The sequence below is a fragment of the Topomyia yanbarensis genome, chromosome 3, assembly GCF_030247195.1.
Source record: "Topomyia yanbarensis strain Yona2022 chromosome 3, ASM3024719v1, whole genome shotgun sequence".
Classification (NCBI taxonomy): domain Eukaryota; kingdom Metazoa; phylum Arthropoda; class Insecta; order Diptera; family Culicidae; genus Topomyia; species Topomyia yanbarensis.
This window is the reverse complement of record NC_080672.1, coordinates 406,938,100-406,962,739: the sequence shown is the minus strand read 5'-3', so window position 1 is coordinate 406,962,739 and position 24,640 is coordinate 406,938,100. Positions and strand designations below refer to the sequence as shown.

The following is a 24,640-nucleotide window of genomic DNA, read 5'->3' as shown; positions in this document are numbered from 1 at the left end:
GCAGCGACCTATGGCGATGCTACAGTTTTCATTTGAATAAATTATTGTTGAAATCGGCTAGGTCTTCTATGAAAAAATGAGTTAGTTTATTTGACAGATCAGATAGATATATACACGCAACCACACATAAACATGCGCACACACATACAGACATTTTTCCATCTCGAACTGAGTCGATTGGTTTAAGAGACTCGGCCCTCCGGACCTCAGTTAAACAGTCATAATTCCGAGTGATTGCATAACCTTTCTATATGAGAAAGGCAAAACGTAAAACAAAAGGTTAAGTTATGGTTAAAATTCCTGCTAAATTCTCATTCTGGGCGACTGTGGACTGGGAAAAAAGTCATTTATTTTTGTTGGGTTGAGAATTTGCTAATTTGACTAGTTCCATGAAATTCATATTCAATGTCCGACAAAGTAATAGTAGTAGGTCTGGGAAATATTCCAGTAAGTAAAATTTTCAATAGCGAACTAGATTTTATAAAAAAAACTAAACGCACAGATGAATTGAATAAATATACTGAAGACAACAAAGCATAAATTCCACCATTAGATTAGATAAACCGTTTCCATTAGGCGATAAACGAGCATCATTGACGCCCCCAGCGGAAACGCATTGTAAAAATTAACAAAAAACACCTTAATTCGCCAATGAACGCCCGACAGTTAGGTACCTGCTAACTATTTCGCACCAGACTAACCAAACTTTGCCAAAGCGGACGGCCGGTAAGTAGGTGTACACCTTTATCTAGTGAAAGGCAATTCCGCTAATGCGCTAGTTAATCAGTGAGCTGCCGATAATCAACAGTAACGACTGCTGCATTTCAACGGTAGGAGGAAGAAGAAAAAAAACCATCGGGAGAAAAAAAATCCATTACCTACAGGAAGGGGGTTTTGCAACAATGTCCAAAAAGCGACGAGATACAAGCCTCGAATCAGCGACCGACGAAGCTAGTTCTCCTGTCAGGAAGCAACCATGGCTATGGTTGATTAAAATTGATCCGCGGTCTAATTTTAATTAAATCGGCACTAGTGGCTCAATTTGTGCCGTTGCTACTTGCCGGTGAAGCTCCGAATGATGTGCAGTAGAGCTGTGAGTGGGATGCTGTCGCGGGAGAGCAACACAACCGAGAAGATTGGAAAACGAAATTTGATGAGTTGAAAGCAGAATGAAGTGATTATTTTTGAATAGTAGGAAGTAGGTTTTGTTCTGTAAAGCTTGAGGGAATTTCTGTATAAAAGGTAAGCGTCGTACCGCTGTAAGACGCTGCGAAATTGGGTAAATTCCAAGAAAATAAGATTAGAACTATGGTTTTACGCGTTTGATCTGTATCTGCATTTACGAACAAATAATTTTTTCGTATTTTATTCCAAAATCTTCGAATTTGCATGCTTATTATTTTGCAAATCTCACATGATTGTGTAAGTTTCTTAGAAAAAGGCATGCATGGATCAATATTGTCGTGGCGAGGTATCTTGTGACATTAAGTTACCAAAGATGGTGCCAATTAGTAGTACCAGATAGTACTATAATAAAACACAAAAAATCAATTACAATCCATTAGCTAGACTTCGACGTAAGAGATCTATACTTACGGCAAGTTTCTTGTGCTTTCCGGCATTATCGGATCGATCGGCTGATTGAAAAAGCCGACTTTCGCCGGCCGCAGATGGCGGTACCGCGTCTTCTCAATTTTTACTTAAATTAACTACTTGTATGTCAGATTTTGGTACCAATATGGAAAGCTTACGAAATAGCAACTAAAGATATGAACATAATGTGGGATGCGGTGTGCAGTGATAGCGGTCCATTCGCGGAAAAATGAGTGGAAGGTGTTGTTCGCGTGTAAGAAAGAAAAACTTTAACTTAAGTCTTTAACAAACTTCGCAATACTGGCTAGAAACCATACCAAATGACTCCTTCATGCAGGAGACTGCATTGGTCAGCCAGTGCCGTCTTTATGCATGGGCATATTAGGCTAACAATCCCACAGTTTTTGTTTTCGCGTCATTTAATCGCAATACCATTTTCAATCCGAATTTCAATGAAACAACAAAATTAAAGAATTAGAAAAAGAAAATAAAAATTAAAGAAAAATCAGTGTAATAGGCCAAAAAGTGGTAAACCATATAATCAATGTTAGCTTCCAATTTTCGCTCTTAGGTTCAGCATACACGATGAACTTAATGCAACGACCTGCAACAGTATTTTAGTTACTTTCTATAGTTACCAATCAATGTTCATGTATGCTTGATAACGACACGACGATACAGATAACATACAGGAAGAGATAAACATGGAGAGCGAGTAAAGTGTTGTGACTAGTTGAATCTATAAATTAATAAGTTGGCATTAAAGTTCCAATTTCGTGTCTTCAGTATATGACGGTAGAGTGGCTTGCGGTTGCATGGGAAATTTTAACATGATTTACACTAACGAACACTAAAGATTGCAATTTCATTCAATATAAAAAACCAACTTCATTAAACTATAGCTCAAACCTAGGTTAACAACTTTTTCGAAGACGGTAACTAGCTACGAGTTGTCAAAAAATAGCTATAGTGATTTTTTTATAGCTGTTCTAACGAATTGCAGAAATCCACTATTTTTTCCAACACTGCCAGGGCACCACCAGTGAATCTTTGGTGGGTGTCTGGTATCTCGGGAGCCCGCCGGTGCTCAGCAAAAGTTCCGGTGCTATTTTGCATTCTGTTCATTCTGTTCATTCCGTTCATTCTATTCATTCTGTTCATTCTGTCCATTCTGTCCATTCCGTTCATTCTGTCCGTTCTGTTCGTTCCGTTCATTTTGTTCGTTCTGTTCATTCTGTTCGTTCCGTTCGTTCTGTTCGTTCTGTTCGTTCTGTTCGTTCTGTTCGTTCTGTTCGTTCTGTTCGTTCTGTTCGTTCTGTTCGTTCTGTTCGTTCTGTTCGTTCTGTTCGTTCTGTTCGTTCTGTTCGTTCTGTTCGTTCTGTTCGTTCTGTTCGTTCTGTTCGTTCTGTTCGTTCTGTTCGTTCTGTTCGTTCTGTTCGTTCTGTTCGTTCTGTTCGTTCTGTTCGTTCTGTTCGTTCTGTTCGTTCTGTTCGTTCTGTTCGTTCTGTTCGTTCTGTTCGTTCTGTTCGTTCTGTTCGTTCTGTTCGTTCTGTTCATTCTGTCCATTCTGTTCATTCTGTTCATTCTGTTCATTCTGTCCATTCTGTTCATTCTGTTCATTCTGTTCATTCTGTTCATTCTGTTCATCCTGTTCATTCTGTTCATTCTGTTCATTCTGTTCATTCCGTTTATTCATTTCTGTCATTTTATTTTATTCATTTTATTATATTTTTTATTAATTTTATTAATTTTATTAATTTACAGCAGAAGAAACGAGAGGTAGATAGAAAAGTATGCTTTCGATGATTAAATATAGTTCGGCGTGTAGCCGTCTTCTTTGCAGTTTTTTCTTTCCCAGTTATGTGAACTGTTGGTTTAGAGATACAGTGGAATATTATTTTTCAGGGATTTTTTTTTTGGTCGGCTGTCTGTGGTGTATCATTAGATGTCGAAGGTTGATGGTGATGTTGGTTGTAATAAATGCGTTTTTTAATTGTTTTGGTGCATGGCTTACTGTAATGTTCTGTCTGGTTACAGAACTGGCACGTGGGCGTCTGCCCAGGGTATGTGTATAGGGTTCTTTGTATTTAGTTAACGCCTTGAGATGATCTGCCCTTGACAGTCAAGTAAGACGGTATAGGTTAGTTCAGCCGCATTGACATGAAGCTTGGCATACCCTGGAAAAAGTTTCTCCAAGTGTCGTTTGTGTCGGGTTACACTTATCCATACTGCGACATAAATCTTTTAATATAAACCGTCTAAGTATGAGGTGCCAAATCATGCAGGCGAATTTCCGTCAGGTCAAGGTCCATGTACACGGGTATCTTAGTTTTGACGTTTTCATATTCGATGTCATATTGCATGTTGTTCTTCGTTGTAGTTGATGTGTGACACATCTGTAAGCACAAGATCCATTTTCACCTTGATCAACTGTTCCACCTCGCGCATTGTAGAGCCAAGACGGGTCTGCGAAAAGTCAATCGCGATTATATTCTCCTGTAATGGGCTAAATTTGTTTTATGGGTCACTCATTTCACTCGCAATTGGGGGCATCGGAACTTTGCTGTGTTTATATGTTAGAGCGACACGACGCCGATGAATAATAATTTGATTCATGTTAATTGTTTCGTTAGTTTCGTTAATTATATTCATTATTTCAGTCTTTTCCACTTCTTTTCATTTATTTTTTTTTTCATTTTATTCCTTTTTGCATGTTTGTAATTCAGTCTAATTACGATGGTTGAATTAAAGCGTTAATATTGATGTTATCTCCTTTATTAGTAGTCTAGTTCAGCCTAGTTTAATTGGAGTTCAGAAAGGCTGAATAAACTACTGACTATGAACAAAACATTCGCTAAACTATTTATTATATTTAAATAGTTTAGCGAATGTTTTGTTCATATTACATAGTCTTTAATCTGATTTTAATCAGGCAAGTAGTCTTATAGTTCAGCTCCTAATGTTTGTTGGGTATGTAAACAAACCGATACACGCCAAAATTATAACATGATTCCATGTGAAATTATTAAAAACTAGCGTGCGCATCAGCCCGGGGACAACTTGACAGCTCCCATATATTGAACTCATAAGCAAATTTTGTGGTGATTTGGTGATGTCATGGCGGCTCGAATGGAGCAAAATTTGAAAAAGGCGCATCCCATTTACTATTTTCCATATCTAAAAAATAATCAATTTAAGCATTTCTTTCATCAAATTTATTTCGCTGTTCACATTAGAAACTGTCCTCATTCCCCCATACTTAAACAGAAACATAGATTCCATTTGGAATTTAAAAAATCCGAAAGAAAATAAATCGATTTTCGGAAATACAAGAAGATGACTTTCAAAATCAAGCCACTACCACTTATATTGGAATTTCCGAAAATCTTCCGAAACTAATCAACATCTCCTAAGGCATCCTCCGGTAGAGCCGAGGAAAATGCCAGAATAATTCTGAAGGGATCCATACCAAAACCATCGCAACATCTTCCGGACAGAATTATTGCAAAAGTCGAACAAAACTCTGGCCGAAGTCGAACAAAATTGTACATTCCTGGCAGCATTCTTGCTGAAACCGAGCACTACTGGTTTGATGCCAGAATTCTGATAAAAGCACACAAATTTTATTCAAAACCAATTTTGCTAAATGTGTAGAAAATCCTACATATATTGTTTATTCTCCCAATCAAAATGCTAGAATTCTTGACGTTCTTAATGAACTTGAAACAAGATGTCGCAGGTTCACGAATTGTTAAGCTTGGTGATTTACTTTCATTGGCCAAAAAGTTTTTCATTTATATTTCATTTATAACACCAATGATTTACCGATTACAAACTTCACACAACAAGAAAACCAAAACATTTTTAGGAAGGAAGAGAGCCGGTTGCTAAAAACAATACCTTCCAGCTAAATCCGTAATAAGATTTATGTAACTTTGCTGACGGTTTCCAATCAGGGATAAATTTATTCTCTAATAATATTTTTCTTTTTCCACATTTTGGAATACGCTTTTTCTAAATGTTGTTCTAGCCGCATTGACGGCGTTCATAACACACGTAACGAAACACGCTTTTCTCTTGAAACTTTTTCGTGTCGTTGTTCGTGGTAGTCGTACAGAAAAGGCATACTAGCGCCACCATCAAATCGGTGGTACATATATGAAACAAGCACTATCTGTCAAGTTGTCACCGGGCTGGTGCGCATAAAGGGTCTTACAATCAAGCATAAAAAGCACCATTCGTATTCGTTATTCTTCACGAAGCAGTGTTCACGCGAACGCTAAAAATGGAGACATTTCGGGAGCACAGCCGTAGCACGGATAATTTGCACTGTGTTCACATGATTTTTTTTCACAAATGCATGAAAACATGATGTAGATATATCTAGGATGGCTTGTATAAGACATTAACAATATGCTCCAAAATAACGATGAAAGCAATATAGTGTAATTCAGAGATAATGTAATACATTCATTTTACTAGTTTTATGTTAATGTCCCTAAATGAAACATCTCCATGATGCGATTCATCTCTTCACATCTGTTTGAATGACTTCAATTTCAGGAACCCCATAATTCAATTGTTCTCCGTTAGGGCACGAATGGCCTAAAGGCGGACCTGATCGTCGTAATGTTCGTTCAGCATCCACTGCTTGCCGCTACCCGATCATTTCACTATATAAAAGAACCAACAAGAACCGATGCAAAGGCATACGAGCCGCGAAAGCGATTTTTCATGTTGTCGGCTTAAAGAAAAATAAGGCTGAAAGCGAAACTATGCATGGAAATTCTACAGCAGGAAAACAATATAATGAAACACGAGCGGAAAATTAGCGTTAGCTGTCCATTTTCCACGGTAGGTGCTGGATAAACAGCCATAATTGGTCTGCAAAGGGGTGGCAAATTGCTTTCCTAGCGAATGATGTCAATAAGCACTGATTTTAAGACATGTAATTTGCACCTTAACGGTATTGGTATGTCAATTGACGTGAGAATCTTCATGATTAACCTACCGATTTGGATATAGCAATAATAGCGGCCGGTACGCAAACTTCTATGATTGAATCAAAGGAACGTATGAATACGTTAAATATAAGTAATTTATGTCCAAAATGTTCGAAAAAGTATATTTTACGAAGATCACAGTACATATATTGGACTGAAAAAGACGAAGTTATTAACCTAACAAAAATGACAGGATTTTGAATATACTATGCATAAATAAGGTTTATTTTGAATTCCTCCAATTATACGCTACACGGGTTACTGTTGCAATGCGCCTATTACTGTCATGACGATCCTCGATTTATTTCATCACAAACATAACACACGGTACCGATCACTAATATGATCATCGCTCATACCTACTCTTAAACTGTAGTTTTCCACAGCTAGCATGCTGTGAGCGGAAGAGCACTCTTCTGCATTGTCTCCCACTCGAACGCACCTCATTATGAACTCAAACTGTACCATTTACCAAGTACCTGAAGCCAGCATTACGACGAGAAGGCTCTCATTACGAAAGCGCTCCACTTGTACAGTATAGAACTTCATTGGGGCAAGAATGCATCTACACATGATGGTGCCAGGAGGAAATGTGACGCATATTTAATATAACATCATTTTTTACAGGAATAGAAAATGAACAAGATAGACGTAAACAAACTTATGGATTCTGTCAAATTCACTTAGAGGAAACATTCCAGACAAACCGTTATTGACCGAACACAGTTCATAGCAGTTAACAAAAGATATAACTCCCTCTCAAAGTGAATTTTGACAGTTGCCTTATACGCCCCAATCACAAGTTTATCGAGTAAATGTAATCGCACGATACATCGCAACATGGTGCGCGTCATTTTTATTCCCTTTACTTTGCATAATGGGTTATTGGACAGTCCACACGCCACTGACTGGTGGATAGTACAAATGAAACCGTTGCGTTTGACCGAGTTAGCAGTATACATTTATACATCAACAGATAACCTATGCGGGAAAGAGGAAAACAGTGATTAGAGGAACAATCGGGTAAACCTAATTACACAGCGTCATGACTGTGCACTACAGGTGCTGCATTTTTTGCTCCACTTGTCTCAAGTGGAGGAGGGAGAACAAGTTGGCCAATAAACGGACCGTGGTTGGTGAGTGGAATAGCAGAGCTACCACCGGTAACTGTCCGTCACTGGAAGGATTGCAACGGTCCATAAGATGCTGTCACTATAGCGTCACTTTGTGACCAGTGATTAAGTGGCGACTTGATCGCAATAATAGCAACGTAACGTAATGGTGCCGTGGCAAGCGTGGAAAAATGTTCGAAATTTTGATTTGAACCGTTGTGATGTTGAGATGTAGGCGTCACTTGAGCTAACGAAACAATACACTTAGTGCTGAAAAGCTCAGCAGCGAGCTGAGAATGGAAACCGGGCAATAAGAAATTGGATAATCATTGGAAAAAAATATCAGCTGTTGTAACCTTCATATTTACCACAAAAATGATCATTATACTACGTATCAGCATACCTTTCTGGTGGACTTATCTTTTCTCAGAGCTTTCATCAAAATATTCATTTTCTCACATTTGCGCTCTCTAATTTCAAGTTTTTCTTCAATAAGTAAAATGTAATTGGACAAAAAGTCGACAAAGGAAAAACGAAAATAAGGTTTTTAGAATAGAGAATGCACTGGTGGGTTTTAAGCGATTGTGCATTTATCGTTGCATCTTGCAACTAAGCGAAATGTGGTTTTGACGTTGAACCTTATTGCACCAAAAAGCAATTAGTTTAATGGTAAGCGGTTTGGTAAATGGCCACTGGAGGTGGATTTCAATGGATTGGTGGAGGTTTTACGATGGCTTAATAATGCCTTATGCGGTTTAAGTTATTCGAAGTGGCATTAAAAACAATTTCAAGAGCATAATAAAACCTATTTTGTTATTTGTATCGTATCGCTATTTTATGTTTGGGCTTTTACTTGATCATCGGTGCAGAACAGCGCAAAAGATAATCTCTAAAGGGAGTAATGAGTTTGGTCGATCCGTGATTGTCGGTTGCTTAGCCTACTCTAGCTCGTTGGAAAGGGTGTGGAAGAAGGAAGAGGGAATTATTCCCGGATAAAATTCCCAAATCAGGAATCAAATTTTTGATTTTTTGTTTCAAATTAGGAGCCTTATGCTGAGACGGTTTATACCCCATCGAAACTGACTGTTTCCGAACGTTTTGCGACTTTGCCGATTTTAGTCGAGTGAGTAAGATTTTCGGTTTTATGTTTTTTATGTTATTTATGTTTATATTTTTCCTTTAATAAATAGCAGAGCTTGGAAAACGAATCAGCTGAAAAAGAACGAACACTCTTCATTCGTTCTTCGCTTCACGAACATACACCCTATTGAACCATTCACCACTGAGCTGCGGAGTTGACGGCTTTGGTTCACCACCACCGAGGCTGGTGAATCATTGCTGTTCTATAGTGTAGGTATATGAGCATAGCGTAATAGTACCCGTTGCTCATTCTCTCTCCCATTCGAAGAGATATCAACTGCTATGCATCATTCGTTCTCCATAGCAAGCTGTACATAGGCACCCAGATTCTCTTTGCTTGCTGGGTGCGAATGTAGGTACGAAAAATGATGCCGCCCAGCTGCCCCGGAGAACAGCGCTCATAACGAGAATGTGTTTGTTGTCTTTTATTATTTTTATTCGAGACAGGTACCTACATGTTCTGTGCGCTTTTCATATGCAATATTTTTTAGTTTTGTCTTCAACCTATTGAATCTGTCGAATTGTGAAAATACAAATAGGGTTAAGGGAATATGGGGAGACTTTACCAAGCACGAAATTCAACATTTATTAATAACGTGTTCCATTTGGTACTTAATTTTTTTTTATATTTTTATATTTGTTTCGATCCCATCAGCTAATTTTTCATCTTCTTCATTTCGTTTTTCATCTTGCTCCCTTACGCTTATATTTGAAACTTTAAACGCGATTATCACGATATTTGCGGTGACTAAGAGTACCGGAAGAGTTTGCAACGGATTTCAAAACTTTATTTTTGCTTGTTCGTAATTTAACTGCCGTGTCCTTGAACGATTCCATTTTTTCGTCAAAATTTTCATATTAATCTTATGGATTTGTTAATAATTTTTTTTAGGTGAAAATGGTGTTTTTTTTTGAAAAAATCGTTCCCGTTTCCAAAAAGAAGAGAATTTTTTTTCAATCAATCGTTCAAGGACACCACAGATAGATACACTAATGATTTTTATGGCTGATTTTGTGACACGTGAACCTGCAATGTAATCAGTACAGTTAATCCAAAAAAGCAATGCATTAAAAAAAAAAATCAAAGCTCATGAAATACAATCGTTTTATATTTTTAACTAGTACTAAGAACCTCAACAATATGGGAAGAAAAGATAACAGCATGTTATATGCCATTGGTTTTTGTTCTGATATTTTAAAATTCTCTTGGTGAAGCTCCCCAAGCCTTGGTCAAGGCTCCCGCGGTGGGTAGACTTGACCAGAAAAAACGATCACAGAAAAACTTTTGTAACTTTTGAAAAAGTAAATTATCAATTCTGAAAAAAATCATTAATACGCAGAATACTTTTGCATATTACATTTCAACGAGTTTTGGAAGACATCCAATTATTAAACCAAAAACAATTTGTCTTATGGAATACAATATATTTTTAAATATTCATAAGCCAGTCGTTGTTCAAGTTCAACTCAGGGATTTTTTAGTATTACACAGAACTAGAAAAATCGTAAAAAATTACGTGTTCTGCTCCTGACATATACGAGCATCAAAAATGTTTTAGATTTAATTTTAATTTCACATGACTATGAATTTCGTAAATCATGTTTGATTTAAATGTCAATGAATGCAATTTGTTAAATTGTATCAAGTTTTTATTAACCAGTTGACAAATTTTGAATGATAGGATAAAAATGTTGATGGAATAGGAAAAAAATATAGTGTGATTTTTTTCCATTTAAACAATATTTGAAAACATTTTTGGTTGCCTGGTTACAATAAAAATCTCGGGTAACTTAAAATAAAGGCATTAAAGTCAACTGTCAAGATTCATTTGGAGGATATTCCGAATAAAACTTTATTCGCCAAGCTCGGAATAATTGCAGCGAACTAATCTGTTCAGATCACTAAAACATTAAAGCGGGATACTAATTTCTTCCCAAAGATTAAAAGGCATGTGTAATTTTGCTATTCCTGCTCAACTTTAGACGAAGCTCGAAGTATTTTTTTGATTATTAAATATTCCACAATATGCCGTACATTTTAAACACTCCGTTAGTAGGTATCCAATTTAATCAGGAGTCATAAATCTTGCTCATCGAATTTGTGGTTAATATTATATTTGTTAACATTTAACCTGTCTGTACAACATTTAGGAAAAGAATGTAGTACATCATAGTTTGAAACATATATTGTCCTTGTTAAATGCGAATAACTTATAACCAAGCTTATAACCACTTCGTTTTGGTTCACGATTATAAAATTCCAAATATTCGTAAGCTAGAGATACAATGTTAGAAAAAAATGAACCTATATGTGTTGGGCTGAATCGTCTGAGGAACCAACATCCAAAAAACTGATAAATGCATATCGATGTTTGAATATCCACGATTTCCCTAAATTTATAATGCATCGTGAACACAAGTTCAATTTTTTTCCCCTCAAACCTCAGCAGAATCCAATAAGCGGTACCTGTTGCCTAATGTCCGCTCCACAAGCCATATGTTCTTAACTGACGTAGCGAAAGACGCTGAAAACCGCTAATATAGACTTATCCCGCTGCGTTAGTATTATGTCGTTTTGACGTTTAAATTGGGAGGAAAACAAATCATTTGCACTGCGAATTGGGTGGAAAACAAACCGCTTGTGGGCTTAAGGGGAGGGCGGTAGTATAAAAATGCGAGATCTCGGTGTGCGTATTTTAAACGTCAGATATCTCAATGGCCAGAAGAATTTTATATTCAGATTCAGCATTACACAATGAATCTGAATGGTTCAACAGCTTGTATGTTCCTGAACCAATTTCACTAAATAATCAACCAAGCAAAGAGGAACCACTATTCAAGAGAGAAGAGAATACTGATATCCTCTCTCTCAATGATACTCACAACTGTTCATCATTATAATGATACGTGCTTATGCAAGCGTGTGTAGATATATTCGTTCCTGTTTCTGTTTCCTCGTGTTGTTGCTTCGGTATCCATAGCGGCAATTCATTCGGTTGGGGTGAAGGCAAGCGTTTTACTGAACTGTATTGTGGTTCGTTCGGATTGAATTTGAATGAATGGTGAAAGCTCTGATAAATAGGCTCTGAAAAAGGCCCAAAGCATAGGTCGAAACGTTGGAAAAGAAATAACCGACGCAATAGAACTTGACTGTACTACCGAAACTCGCCTTAGATTACGTAGTCACTAGTCGAAAATATCACGTCTTACTCAATCATCAACAATTTATGTTGTGTCTTGAATCTCCATGTAATTTGTCGGCTAGGGAAAATTCATATTTTACTTTACCAGAAAGACACTTAAGGTTCAAAGACCTTTGGGTGAGCGTCTATAAGAATTGAACGCTCGATAGAATGCGTTGAAACAAATGCGCTCAACTTTGTCACCGGTTTATCCATATAAAGCATTTATTAAACTCTAAAAGAAGAAAATCAGTCGATTTATTAAATTATCACGTTTCAAATTATGCCCAAAAAAATTAATGGAAAAACAATTGACCGGGTGACCATTCCATTGAAAAAGTTGCGGTGATTTTTTGTCACACCACCACACTGTGCTGGGGCATGCAACACAACTGCGCAATGAAGAAACTACAGCCACATTTTCAAAACCGCTATTCCACTCGGTCAATTGTTTTTCCACCAACTATTTTGCATAACTCGAATCGTGATAATCTAATAAATCGGCTCTAAAAGGCTTCTTTTAGAGTTTAACGAATGATTTGTATGGATAAACCGGCGGAAAAGCTGTACACAATACATTTACTGAATGAATGTCTAGTTAATGTGTAGTTTCTTCTTTTGTTGTTTCCTTCTGGGTGACACTCCAGAGCATACGGAAATATGCAAACGACCACAGGGCTAGAGAAACGCATTAGTACACGCGAAATTTCAATCGTCTTATCATACGCGACATACAAACACTCGATCTATTCGCGATAATACAATTCCGGTCGCAAACGCGATCATCAGTACGCCCTCGATCTCGCAATCATGTTTATTTATAATCGCTGTCTTAAGCACCCACATTTAAACGCCGGCTCTCGCGCGAGCATGAATCGTACTCAACCGGAAGCTCCCACTCTAAAATACGGAACTTTTCTACACTAGACAACATGGCTTAAGCAGGGATGTTATGCACCTCAGAGCAAATAAAGAGAAGAATAAACGCTCTTTGCACTTTTCATGCGAACCACCGCTCTTCTCTTTCACAATAAACCTCTTCACTCCGATGCGTGTTGCTCCCACACGTGTAGTCTACTCCATGGCTGCACGCCACAAAGAGTAGAAATAAAGAGGCTCTTTAGTGTGTATCTTGGTCCCACGCGCACGTAAGTAGAGAAGGCAACTAAAAAACATTGTTAAAACGTTCTTCCGATCAAACTTTATCTGAATTGTAGTTTGATTCGCCTTCTTGCCTGCTTTCCAGTGAGGGGAGGCACAAAAAAGTGGCTCTTCAAGGTGACTCTTTGAACGAAATTGTGCAGCTCTTGGTGCACAGATCTTACTCTTTTTCGTTTTCAAGTTTCTTTTTGTGCGGTCGTTCTGCACATCGCAGTGCTTTTGTGCTGCTCTATTTTTAATCGGTGTATTTCGCTCTTTGTGGCTCATTGTGTGAGTAAATAACAAGCCTGGCCTCAGGGGAGCATAGTTGGAGACTCCAGTGAGATGTGGGAGCTCTCTTTCTTCCTTCAACTGAACCGTACACTCAAAATAAAACATCAGAATGAAGGCACGTGCGGGCATTCAAAACCCGTGCGAATAGACTAAAGACTACTCGGTTATATTAACTAATTAAAACACGCGAAGTTAAACACACGCGAGCAGATGCGACATAAAAATTTTCACGCAATCAAACGCGTTAGCATAGAAAAGCTTCGCGACAATACAAATCGCATGCGAACATGCAGTCGTTATCATCCGTGCATACCAACTCCCACGAATTAACATGCATAAAACGCTTCGGTCATCAAGTAGTATTTACGAATTCATAAACGCGGTCTCAAGTGCGATTAAAACATGGCCTCTTCTCTCGCGATCATAAGTCGGTCACGTCCGGAAGACTACCTTTTTGCATAGCAACCTAGGTTCAAGCCTTCGTTTCAAAAAAATTTAAGGGTTGTGTACAAGACACGACCACAGTTACATTGAAAGTGTAGCATAACGAACATCATGCGTGAATATATTTTAATTTTTCTCAAAATGTTTTGCTAAAAACTTCGGATGTGTAGATTATTAATTTTAAGAATATTTGCTTATCCCTCTAATGCGCAAATTTTTATTTGGCTTGAAAAAACTTTTGTAGGTGGGTTTCGTGATGAGAAAAACGAAAATAATGTTGATAATTCATATAAGCAGTGAATTTTTTATTAAAGTGTTAAAATAAGTGGGCCGCCTAGAGGCGGTGTCGGGCACCTGGGCGAATAAAAAACAAAAACTTTTTTTCTTCTAGATACTTCAACACAAGCGAACTTAGATGGTTTATATTTTGGATATCATCAGAACGCGATTTACCCAAGCTAAGGAGTATTTCTCTAGTGCTTTGGTTGTTGACTTCTAATTTATACTAGGGGAGACCAGTGTCTGCTGGCGATGGTTTCACTTATCATGTTTTATTTTTTAATTTAAGAAGATCGTGTAAATATTTCTAAAATAAATTTTCTAAAATTGCACATAAAGCTAGTTTCGGTACGATAAGTAATCACAAAAGAAATTTTTTTTCGCCCAGGTGCCCAACACCGCTTTAGGCGGGCAAAGTGTTTTACCAAAAAAGCTAAACTTCCGAATTATTCCACTAAACGAATTCACATCTGCAGTAAAATGCTACTAACTGGAACTGTCTAATTCAATTCTTTTTCCATTATGTATTCATCCTAATAAGGACGGTTTGCTGATAACAATGTCTTGTAACACGCGACGAGAATCCTATGAAACGATATTAGCATTGCTTGCATGACTCATACGCACGGTATAAACCAGCAAATCACCATCTCGCTTTTATTTCGCCATCGTCGCTTGGAACTGCATACAAAATCCTTCCAGTACACACAGACAAACGCTGTAATACCTATCCTACCAGCAGCAGTAGTGATAATCTAACTCGATCTGCCAGTAGAGTAGGCATGGCAATGAAGGAATTCCGTCAGAAACATTCCTTTTATATCAATCGATGAAATGTGTAGGACGCTTATGAGTGTCGAGATGAAGTCTGTGTTAGGAGCAATTTTGTGAAAATTGTATATATTTTCCATATTTTTGCAGAGTTACGGAATCTTCAATAATGTGTTAATAAATTACTGATAAATTTTATAACAATTTTTTACTGGAAATTTTCTGAATCGATTGATGATTGAATCTCAAAAATCCATCAATAATTAACAAAACGTAAGCAAGAACATTGTCTGTTAAAATATTTTTAAAATAATATGGATTTTGCAATAGTGTACAGTTGAAATACCAATGTAAAGCTGCAATTAATTTTTAATCGGATTTTTCTAAATCGTTTAAAGTTATGTCATAATTTCGTGACGCTGATCGAATTTCAAATTTTAGTTTTACACCTAGCCCCAGTCTCATATAGTTGAGTAAAGCTATTCCATTGATAAAAACGTGTTTAATCCACCTAACAGTGTGATGAGACATTTCTTATAACTCTTATCACTCTTCGGATATTATATCGTTTGAGAACATTTAGAACTTGATGCTTCGCGATGTTTTTTAATAACACATACTACATGGGATAGTGGCAGGACTCAGAGAATCGCTCAAATCAGCATAGGACAACATCAGTGCTAGAAATCTCAAACCAAATCAATGGAAAAGCGAAAAAATGGCCCATAAAATAGACATACCAACGAATTACGAATTATTGTTAATAAAATATCTATATTGTGGTGGGAAAACTGAATTTTCCTAAAGGGGTTATATATTGTACTGAGCCAAAAAAATCGATTTTTTTTAATCGATTTGAAGTTTATACTTTACTCATATTTCCAACGCGACTGAGAACTAAGAAATCAACGCTTTTCCTTGAAAAGGGCGATACTAGCAGTGGTACCATTCAAAGAAAATCAACAGTGAATATTTCCAGACTTGGTTTTATTTCCTACTTAAGAACAATTGTGTTTTTTTTTACATCCTAGATTGCATGATTCAGTGATCGAAACCCAAAACTTCATAAAGTATTTGAAATTATTAAATTAAAATTTTCGGTTTGCTATTGAAATTGACAAAATGATAGTATAGCCCCTTTGGCGATTGTTTACTTTTTCGGTCCCACCTATCAGCATTGAAGTATCGCCCTTACGTTTTTTTACAATAACTACCGTTCCACACTACCGATTTCGTCCGTGTTTTTTCAATAGAGATCATTGTTATTATTTACAGCTGGTATCAGCTTGATAATCCTAAAAAATACGAAAATAGCACTTTCGTCTCTAAATTGCCAGCAAAAAAGTATTGCCCTGTTTGTTTGCATGGAGCGTGGAGGGCGAAACTTTAAATAAACAAACAAAAATACAGTTTCACCCGTATTTTTTGCTGTAATTTAAGAAAGCAATATCGTAGAATCAAAATTTTTAGGTTAATTTGTTGCGTTTAAAAGCCCTCATTCGCATGTATGAAAAAAGCCCTATGTTTACATTTGTAAGTATCGCCCTTTTCACAAAAAAGCGTTGAAATGAAATCGCAGTTCCTGATATCACGCTATCTCTGAAGTGCATGCGTGCATAGTTTCAAATTTTACTTCGACATCAACTTTTTCTAAAGGTGACTTCCCAGTAGTATCCTTGATTTGAATTATTATCGCTAAACTTAATGCCAAAGATCAAATAAAAACCTCACGAAAACGAACCGTTTGGGAAAATCATCATCATTACTGGAATTTCCATTTTCACGAAACTTTTCGATAACGTTCCATCACTTGCGTTAATGCACTGGGTGCACAGTGCTCTGAAAATCTAGCGAAATCGTCTTAGGGTACCAGCGGGTCTGTAAAGAATACTAAAAATTAATTTCTATTCCACAATTTTCAGTTCAGCAATTCGAGAGATCGTGCTCACCGCAAGCCATGAAAAATAGACTACGTTGTGAAGCGATGGTCACTATTTATTAAAAAATCACGGTTAAATAAAAAATAAAACTATTAAAAAATTTCAAATAGTTTATAATTTTCACAAACTTATCACGAAAAATGTTTTAATAAGCTTTCGTAATATTGTGTAGGAAAAAGCTGAAAATTTCAGTATTTTCTCTATCTGCAACATATAAACCCTTAAGTATTCCAATTAATTGGTATACGAATTGGAATAGGTTCGCCAAATTTTGGAGGAAGTCTATAAAATAACCCCTTGAAAACTACCTAAAAATTGTTGTAGTTCGATGCAATAAAAAAAATCTCCAAAAAATAAATGTACCTATTAATGTGAAACACAGCGAATAATACATACAATAAAGACCCATTTTTATCAGTCTCATGGTGTATTTTAGGGTGACAAAATGGGGACATTGACTAAATCGGGCATTTTTTTCTCTATAATAAACTGAAGCTGTTAAAATATTCTTCTCGTCCCTTGATGTAGTCTGATAACTATTTCTGATTATGATGAACTTTTTATTTTCGCATATTTCGCATATCTTCATGATAAGGAAAACATGCTCAAGAAGGGATTTACTCGAATTCAGTCTTGTTCGTCTGCTAGAGCCCATCAAACATATGTTCATATTTGGCTGATAAAATCAGGGTTTCAATGTGTTATAATAGATATTCAGCATTCGAAGAAGTTTCTTTTGAACGAGTGTAGAACGACTTTGTTTCTACTTACTTGAAATCAGCGGCGTAGCCAGAAATTCGGTTTGGTGAAAATCGATCATACTGTCCAAACGGCATAATTCCGAAACCGTAATTTTTGAAGTTTTAAAATTATGCAGAATTAATTTTTCAGAAAATAGTAACAGAGTTCGTGTCTTTAGCGAATTTGTTGAGACTTTTTTGTAGTCATGAATATTAACCTGAGAAAATTCACCATAAATACTTTTTGGACGATATACCGTCAAAATTATTTTATCAAATGATGCGCTGTTTAACGTTTGTAAAACTCATCGAACATACTAAACCTCCGAAATTGGCGGTTTCAAAATGATGCTATCTTGACCTTAAATTACTGTTTTTAAACATTTGACCTATACATATAATTGGTCATACAACAAAAATTAAATGGTCATCAAAATCGATCAGAACCTGCTAGAATCGAATGGAAATCATCATTTTTCATAAATTTCTTTCTACATTCGGAAAGTGTTATCCTCGTTATTAATCATATTACGTTTTCGTCTCAACTCGACGCATTCCCAAAATATAAACCTTCCATGACTGGTTATGTTCAATACAATGGTGGAAATGAATATTACATGTTCAGTACGATTTGCACATACATACAACGGATCGACAGCCACGATCTTGAGATACTATGTAATACTGAAACATCGCTTGAAACCAGCGGCGGATCATGGAGAAAGATCCGGGAGGTCCAGGTCCTGCCGAAAATTTTCAACTTGTGAAGAAATTTTAAACTAGTTTTAATTTTAAAGTAGCAACCGCTCACTGCATACTCCCTCCGGGCCGGTATGATTGACGATTTTTAGAGTGATTGCATAACGTTTCTATATGAGAAAGACAAAAAAGTACCAAAGTCCAAAGAAGTCAATTTTTGTCAAACATCTCAATGTTTCATGCATTTTAAAGTCATTTGGCATCAAAAATACAAATTTCATTTTGAATTTTTTTCATTTCAGTTTATATGGGAATTTGCTGTGTGATTGCTCTCTTCAACTCGTAACTCCGGAACCGGAAGTCCAATCAATAAAAAATTCAATAGCAGCCGATGGGAAGGTTGTACCTTTCATTTGAGACTAACTTTGTGCAAATCGGTCCAGCCATCTCTGAGAAACAGAGGTCACATTTTTTTCCACATACACACATACACACACATACATACACACAGACATTTTCCGATTTCGACGAAATCAGTCGATTGGCATATGACACACGGCTCTCCGGGTCGGGATTAGATTGACGAATTTTAGAGTGAATGAGAAAGGCAAAAAAATTTTTAGCCAATGTTGAAAGTTATGCATTTTTTTGGTGAGCAGTTCTATGTTTCATATACATTAAATCAATTTTAACTTTCTACAAAAACGAGCTCAATTAGAAAATAAATCTGAGGATTATGATTGATTACAGAACTCTGGAATTTTCTATTGGAATGTTTTCAGGCAGGAATTTGATATTGATGCAATTAGACAACTGTGAAAACAAGACCAATAGATCAGTTACATATCAGGAACCATTCCGACATTTTATCAAAAGTCATCATGATGTTTACAACAACAGGTTATCAATCTACGGATCAGATAATTGTTATTGTAATATTGAATTAAATCAGTCTGCATCAATAAATTTTCAACTTCAATCCAATAATTTTTTTTGGGTGTGGTGGGGTGGTGGGGTTTTGGTTTTATGGTGTTAAACCCCAAAACCTTCTCTTGGCTACGCCGTTGCTTGGAGTTATTTATTTCGCTTTCCATTTTCCGATATGTTTCAGATCGATCCGATGGTTATAAGTTAGAAAAATTTGCAGTCAGAAGGTTCGCACAAATGAACATTTTTGTACTGATAAGTTATCAAGTTCCTTCCAGACAACTTGGAAGTGTTCGGTGATTATTTCTAGCGGTTGTAGATAGTAAAATGAAATACAAAATTCGTTTTATCGAAATAATGTTTAGCTTATTTCAATGGATTATTACTATATTGAACAATAAATAGGCGACAAAGAGTAATCAACAAACAACAAGCCATAACTTTTAAAGAATTATTAAAATAGATATTTAAAGTCTGTAGTAAAGTTATTCGCAAAAGTAAGAGCTAAAAATTTGCTGAAGACATCATTTTGATATAATCACTTCCAAGAAAATTTGTGAAAATATCTCACTCATAGGGGGATTAATCAGCAAAAGCACAATACCAAAAGAAAGGGCATATTACCTCCATTAACTTCTCCGAAGATACTATTGACCTAAAATAAGCCGTTTTGGCGTTAATAATAGATTACATGTTTTTGGTCATATTTCTGGCAATGGGAAATGATAAAAATCTTTCGTCCGCATTTAATGTTAAATATCTCTTTTGATAATAGTCCGATTTCAACAATCTATAGCTTGTTCGAGAGGTATTCGTTAAAGCTGTCTAATCTATATTGTCAATTTCGGCAGATAATTTAAAAAAACTGCAAAGAACGCCATTTTTACGCATTCAAACATTCATATCTTGGAAACTAAACATCAGAATCAAAAACAAATTAATAGCGTTCATACTGTTTTTTAGTTCTTTCATTTAAAATTGCTTTGGATAAGATCGGTTCAGCCATTGCTGAGAAACACGAATGAGAATTTGTCCGTTACATACACACACACAGACACACACACACAGACATTGTCCCAAATCGTCGAGCTGAGTCGATTGGTATATAAGACTCGGCCCTCCAAGCCTAGGAAAAAATCTTGAAAGTTTGAGCGAATTCTATACATTTCTTTTATAAGAAATGTAAAAACAAACTCATATACACTAGAAGTCCCAATAATACTTTCACGGAAATATCTATTTCACTTCTGATTGATAAAATACATGAAAACGTTCACAAACATCTTTCGAAGTGACGGACATTCTGAAATAAAAATCGACTTAGCTTTATCGATATTTAAATCTGCTGATGAAAAAATCTATTTGTCGAGATAAAGAGATAAATTCAGCCAGTTGACTACTTCTTTCAAACGTCGGTAACCGGACAGAATGGAGAATCGTGAATAACGATGCGGTTTGTTATATCCGTATGGAAGGAGAGTGTCAGCATACGAATGTTATTTTGTTCTGTAACATGTGCAATATTGCAGTACATCAAGATTGCTCCGTAGTTTCGTACATTCAGGAGTGGTAGAGCCTTAGTAGACGATGTTTTCAAAAACCCATTCGATCGATGAACTGTATTTTGTGTTCCAATACTGGTGAAGCCTTCGGTTTGTCAATGCAATATTTTTGGAACCAGTAGATTTGATAGAAATAGTTCCTCTAGCTGGACTGCAGTTACACAGAAAAAAATATTTTGTAATTTTAAGTTTATTTTCATGCACATATTTGGAGCATGAATATAAATGTAAAATGAAGTTCCACCACAAATACACACGACTTGTCGTGCTTTCTTCAACGAATTTTATTATAATTTTACACGTGGATTGAAAATTACAGTTTCTTAAAACGAAAAACCAATGCACTTCAGTGTATTTTTACTCGAATACTGCTGTAAAATGAATGACATGTAATATTACACGAATGAGAGTGTAAAATTGTATGCTGTTTGATGCTCCAATTGATTTCAACGCAATTTTCAACCAAATTTTTTATTCAATCGTTGTATGTTTACATTCGTATTGATTTACATGTCATTTAAATTTAATTCTTTTTGTGTGTGTAGTTTGTTGTATTTGTAAGCAGAATGGAATGGGATCGTACATGCAGTGCAATTGGAAGCCCTGCTCAGACGATTTTCGACTGTTTAGCTTGAACTTTTTTTCGTGTGAAAGAAGACGCTTACAGATACAAATACAGCTATTGTTGATCGAAATCCATCGAGAATTTTTGAAATGGCAGCATTTTGAATTTTGCAAAATGTCAAATTTTCGTAAAAAAGAGGCATTTTATTTTGTTTACGCATGGTTTTTTCGAATTTGACACTGACTACAAAAAAATCAAATTTATGGAGAAATTTCAAAAACAGGAGCACGGCGGGAAAAAACTATGGTCATTTTTGAACTCAGCGCACCCGATTTACCCTAAGAACTACTATCACAACCTTGCACCAAAATTTTTTTCTGATTTTGTAGACCAGTGTTATCTCAGTGTCAAGTAACCAAGGAGGGTGTGCAAAACTTAAAGGAAGTAGTCAAACGGAAGGCCCGGTGTTTTGCAATTGCTGAAAAGAGAGTTTGATCGAATATTTTTTCTCTATTCTGTATTAATTTAATTAGCAAAATACATGACTTGATTTTTTAATTAAAAGTTTGACTGCTTTAAACATCCTTGTTGGACCAATATTAATCGTAACATTCTCTACATTTAAAAAAAATCAAAATAAACTTTAATTCAAAAAAATATGAGGAAAAATGCTTTGGACTTGACTGAACCAAAACCATTGGTTTGCCTCATCAAAACAAGCATAATTAACCACACGTCAACAGCTTGTCGTCAACATTCTCTAAAAAATGAAAAAACGTGCTCACGGCACTATTTTCTCCATCTTTACTCTTCTTTCATTCCAAGCCTAGCGATCTTCCAGGATGGCAACAAGCAGGTACGCTATATACGCTGAAAGTGGCGAGGAAAAATACCGGCAACGATCGTGAGCCTTAAACTTGTTGATAAGCTGAGCGAGTTCCACCATAATCGGCACCATCGAATCTCTCTAATGGCTTAATCGTGAGAAAATGAGCTATAAATTGGATGAATTACCACTGTTTTCCCCATTCCGAAACGGTCCCAATCCGAAGATGTATCCCACCCGCGGGAATGGAGTTGGGTACTTACGTGACAAACAGGTGTGCTTGCGGAACTGCAGAAAGCCGTCCTCGCAGCGGCAGTGGCCTTCGTCGCAGATACTATTAGCAACACGCATGGAACACTGTTCCGAAAGGTGACATTCGCTTTCCAACAGTTGAGCTGAAATGGGGAAAGAAAAATTCGCCGACGGGTCGAGTCAATTAAAACTGTTAACTGATCGGCAGTCACGGATCCGGCCCATTAGCGACAGCCACTGGGCCTAATTCTAAATATATTACATATATCGGAATACCGGAGGTAGGTAATCGAAGGGAACTTACACGGTAAACACTTGGTCTCATTGAGCCGCACGTAGAACGGAGAACATTCGCAGAAGCCTTCCAAGGTGCAGTAACTGCCTCGGATGCTGTCGGTGCAGTCCATGTCATGTTGACAGGGTTCGCTCAGTTTCAGACTGGCGTGACCACAGGCTATCATCAGCTGAAACGAGAAGAAAATAATTTGTTAAGCACTGATTCTATGAATTAATGACGTGTGTGAACATTAAGATTCAAACTGATAATGATGTCCAAGTCAATCAATGGGCACTTGTTATGAAAGAACCTCAGGGTGGGGAATTAAACTTGGCAAGAGTGCTGCAAAGGTTACTCGTTATTGATGGAATTATATACGAAATGCTACATTTAAAACGATACAGTTTGAAATGATTTGAGTTTAAATAACTTCTAGAATCATATTTGCTCTGATTTGACTTCATTGATCAACTCAACGCACGAAGTACGGCCAGAATAATTATAATCAACTTTTCTGTCAGCTCTTCACCATCGTTTATCATCTCTGAATCGTTTAAATTAAAAAAAAGATTAAAGTTAGATAAGTTAGATTCCTAGTTGATCCGGTTGAATATCAATTTTTTTTCTTTTGAAAGCCCTAGCAGCATTCAAAATTACTTTGGTAATGTCCCTGGTATGACCCACCCAACATTCTTTGTTCATCAGTCATGTGTACCTAAGTTTAGCCGGGTACCTATTCAAATTTCAGTCCATGAAATTTCAATGCCTTTTCCATTGCTGGAAATTTATACTTAGTGCCATCCTAGAATAGCACCAAGCAAAGCTTTGAATTGAAGCATTGAAGAAGGGTCTGAGAAGTCCTGTCAATGCTTATAACTATGACACTTCCTAACTAAGTTGGACACTTTTGGATTTAGAAAATCTTCCAGTGCACAAATGAAGCGTGTGAATTCATTTGGTTCCAAGGTATCAGTACTGGGATGTCAATATCAATAGAACCATAGCAATACGTGTGACAAAATGTTTGAAATTGCCTCAGAAGACTGCATGATCATGCTATGTAACATCAGGAACAGAGAAATCCTCTTAGTGATTAACGTTATTTTATTTCATAGACGAAAATTCGGAAGATGATTCTGACAGTGATTATGATGATACAGAAATCGATTAGCGGGGGTATACTGTCAATAATATCGATGAGCTACATGAAAATGGGGATTTTACCGAGAGCGAATTTGTGCTTCCGACTCATCAACGTTGTGGTAGTCATATTCTCAATTTAGTGGCAACGCACGACGACGCGCCGTTAGCATACTCATCGACATCATTGCTATCTAAGATGCATAGTACTATAGTAGTGTAGAGGAAAAATTGAAGATATGGTGGACTAAGCAAAGCAAATCAAAGCCATCAAGAATGGAAATCCGGAAAAGTTCTGGTCTACAATTGCTAATGCAGGGCTGCCAATCTGTTACCATCTGAGTTACAATACTTGAGAGTATATACTTGGATTACGCAACCTCTTGCATATTCACTCTATATTCTTCAGAAAGAAAAATACATGTTTCTAGGATAGCTTCCACCGACTGTGTACAGCCACTTGCGGAGTCTGGAATCGCGCAGAAATTTCGTTGGAAGACCATTAAAGTATTGTTCTCTGAACCTTCAACGAATGATTGATGCAATTTCGGATAGTGCACGATTCTAATTCTTGCAACTATTCTGCTTCCATTGTTTAAATTAGATTGGGATGGTGTACGAAGTGTGGAAAAAAGAAATTTGTACAGGAAAAAATTCTACATGAGATGAAAAAAATTGATGAAGGTACTCATCAGTACATGAATACCCGCCACCAATCCGTTGATGCGTTACCGATAAAATTTACATGCTCTAC

At 36.6% G+C, this 24,640-nt stretch overlaps 1 protein-coding gene across 1 annotated transcript in view; it reads right to left on the bottom strand.

Annotated features, from left to right (window-relative positions):
- LOC131688455 (uncharacterized) overlaps positions 1-24,640 on the bottom strand; it is a 177,539-nt gene that overhangs the window by 55,894 nt on the left and 97,005 nt on the right. Inside the window, exons 2-3 of the mRNA XM_058972724.1 lie at positions 22,774-22,933; positions 22,481-22,612 (exon numbers count right to left, since the gene is read on the bottom strand). Coding sequence (XP_058828707.1) covers positions 22,481-22,612; positions 22,774-22,933 — 292 coding nt within the window. The remainder of the gene's footprint in view (positions 1-22,480; positions 22,613-22,773; positions 22,934-24,640) is intronic.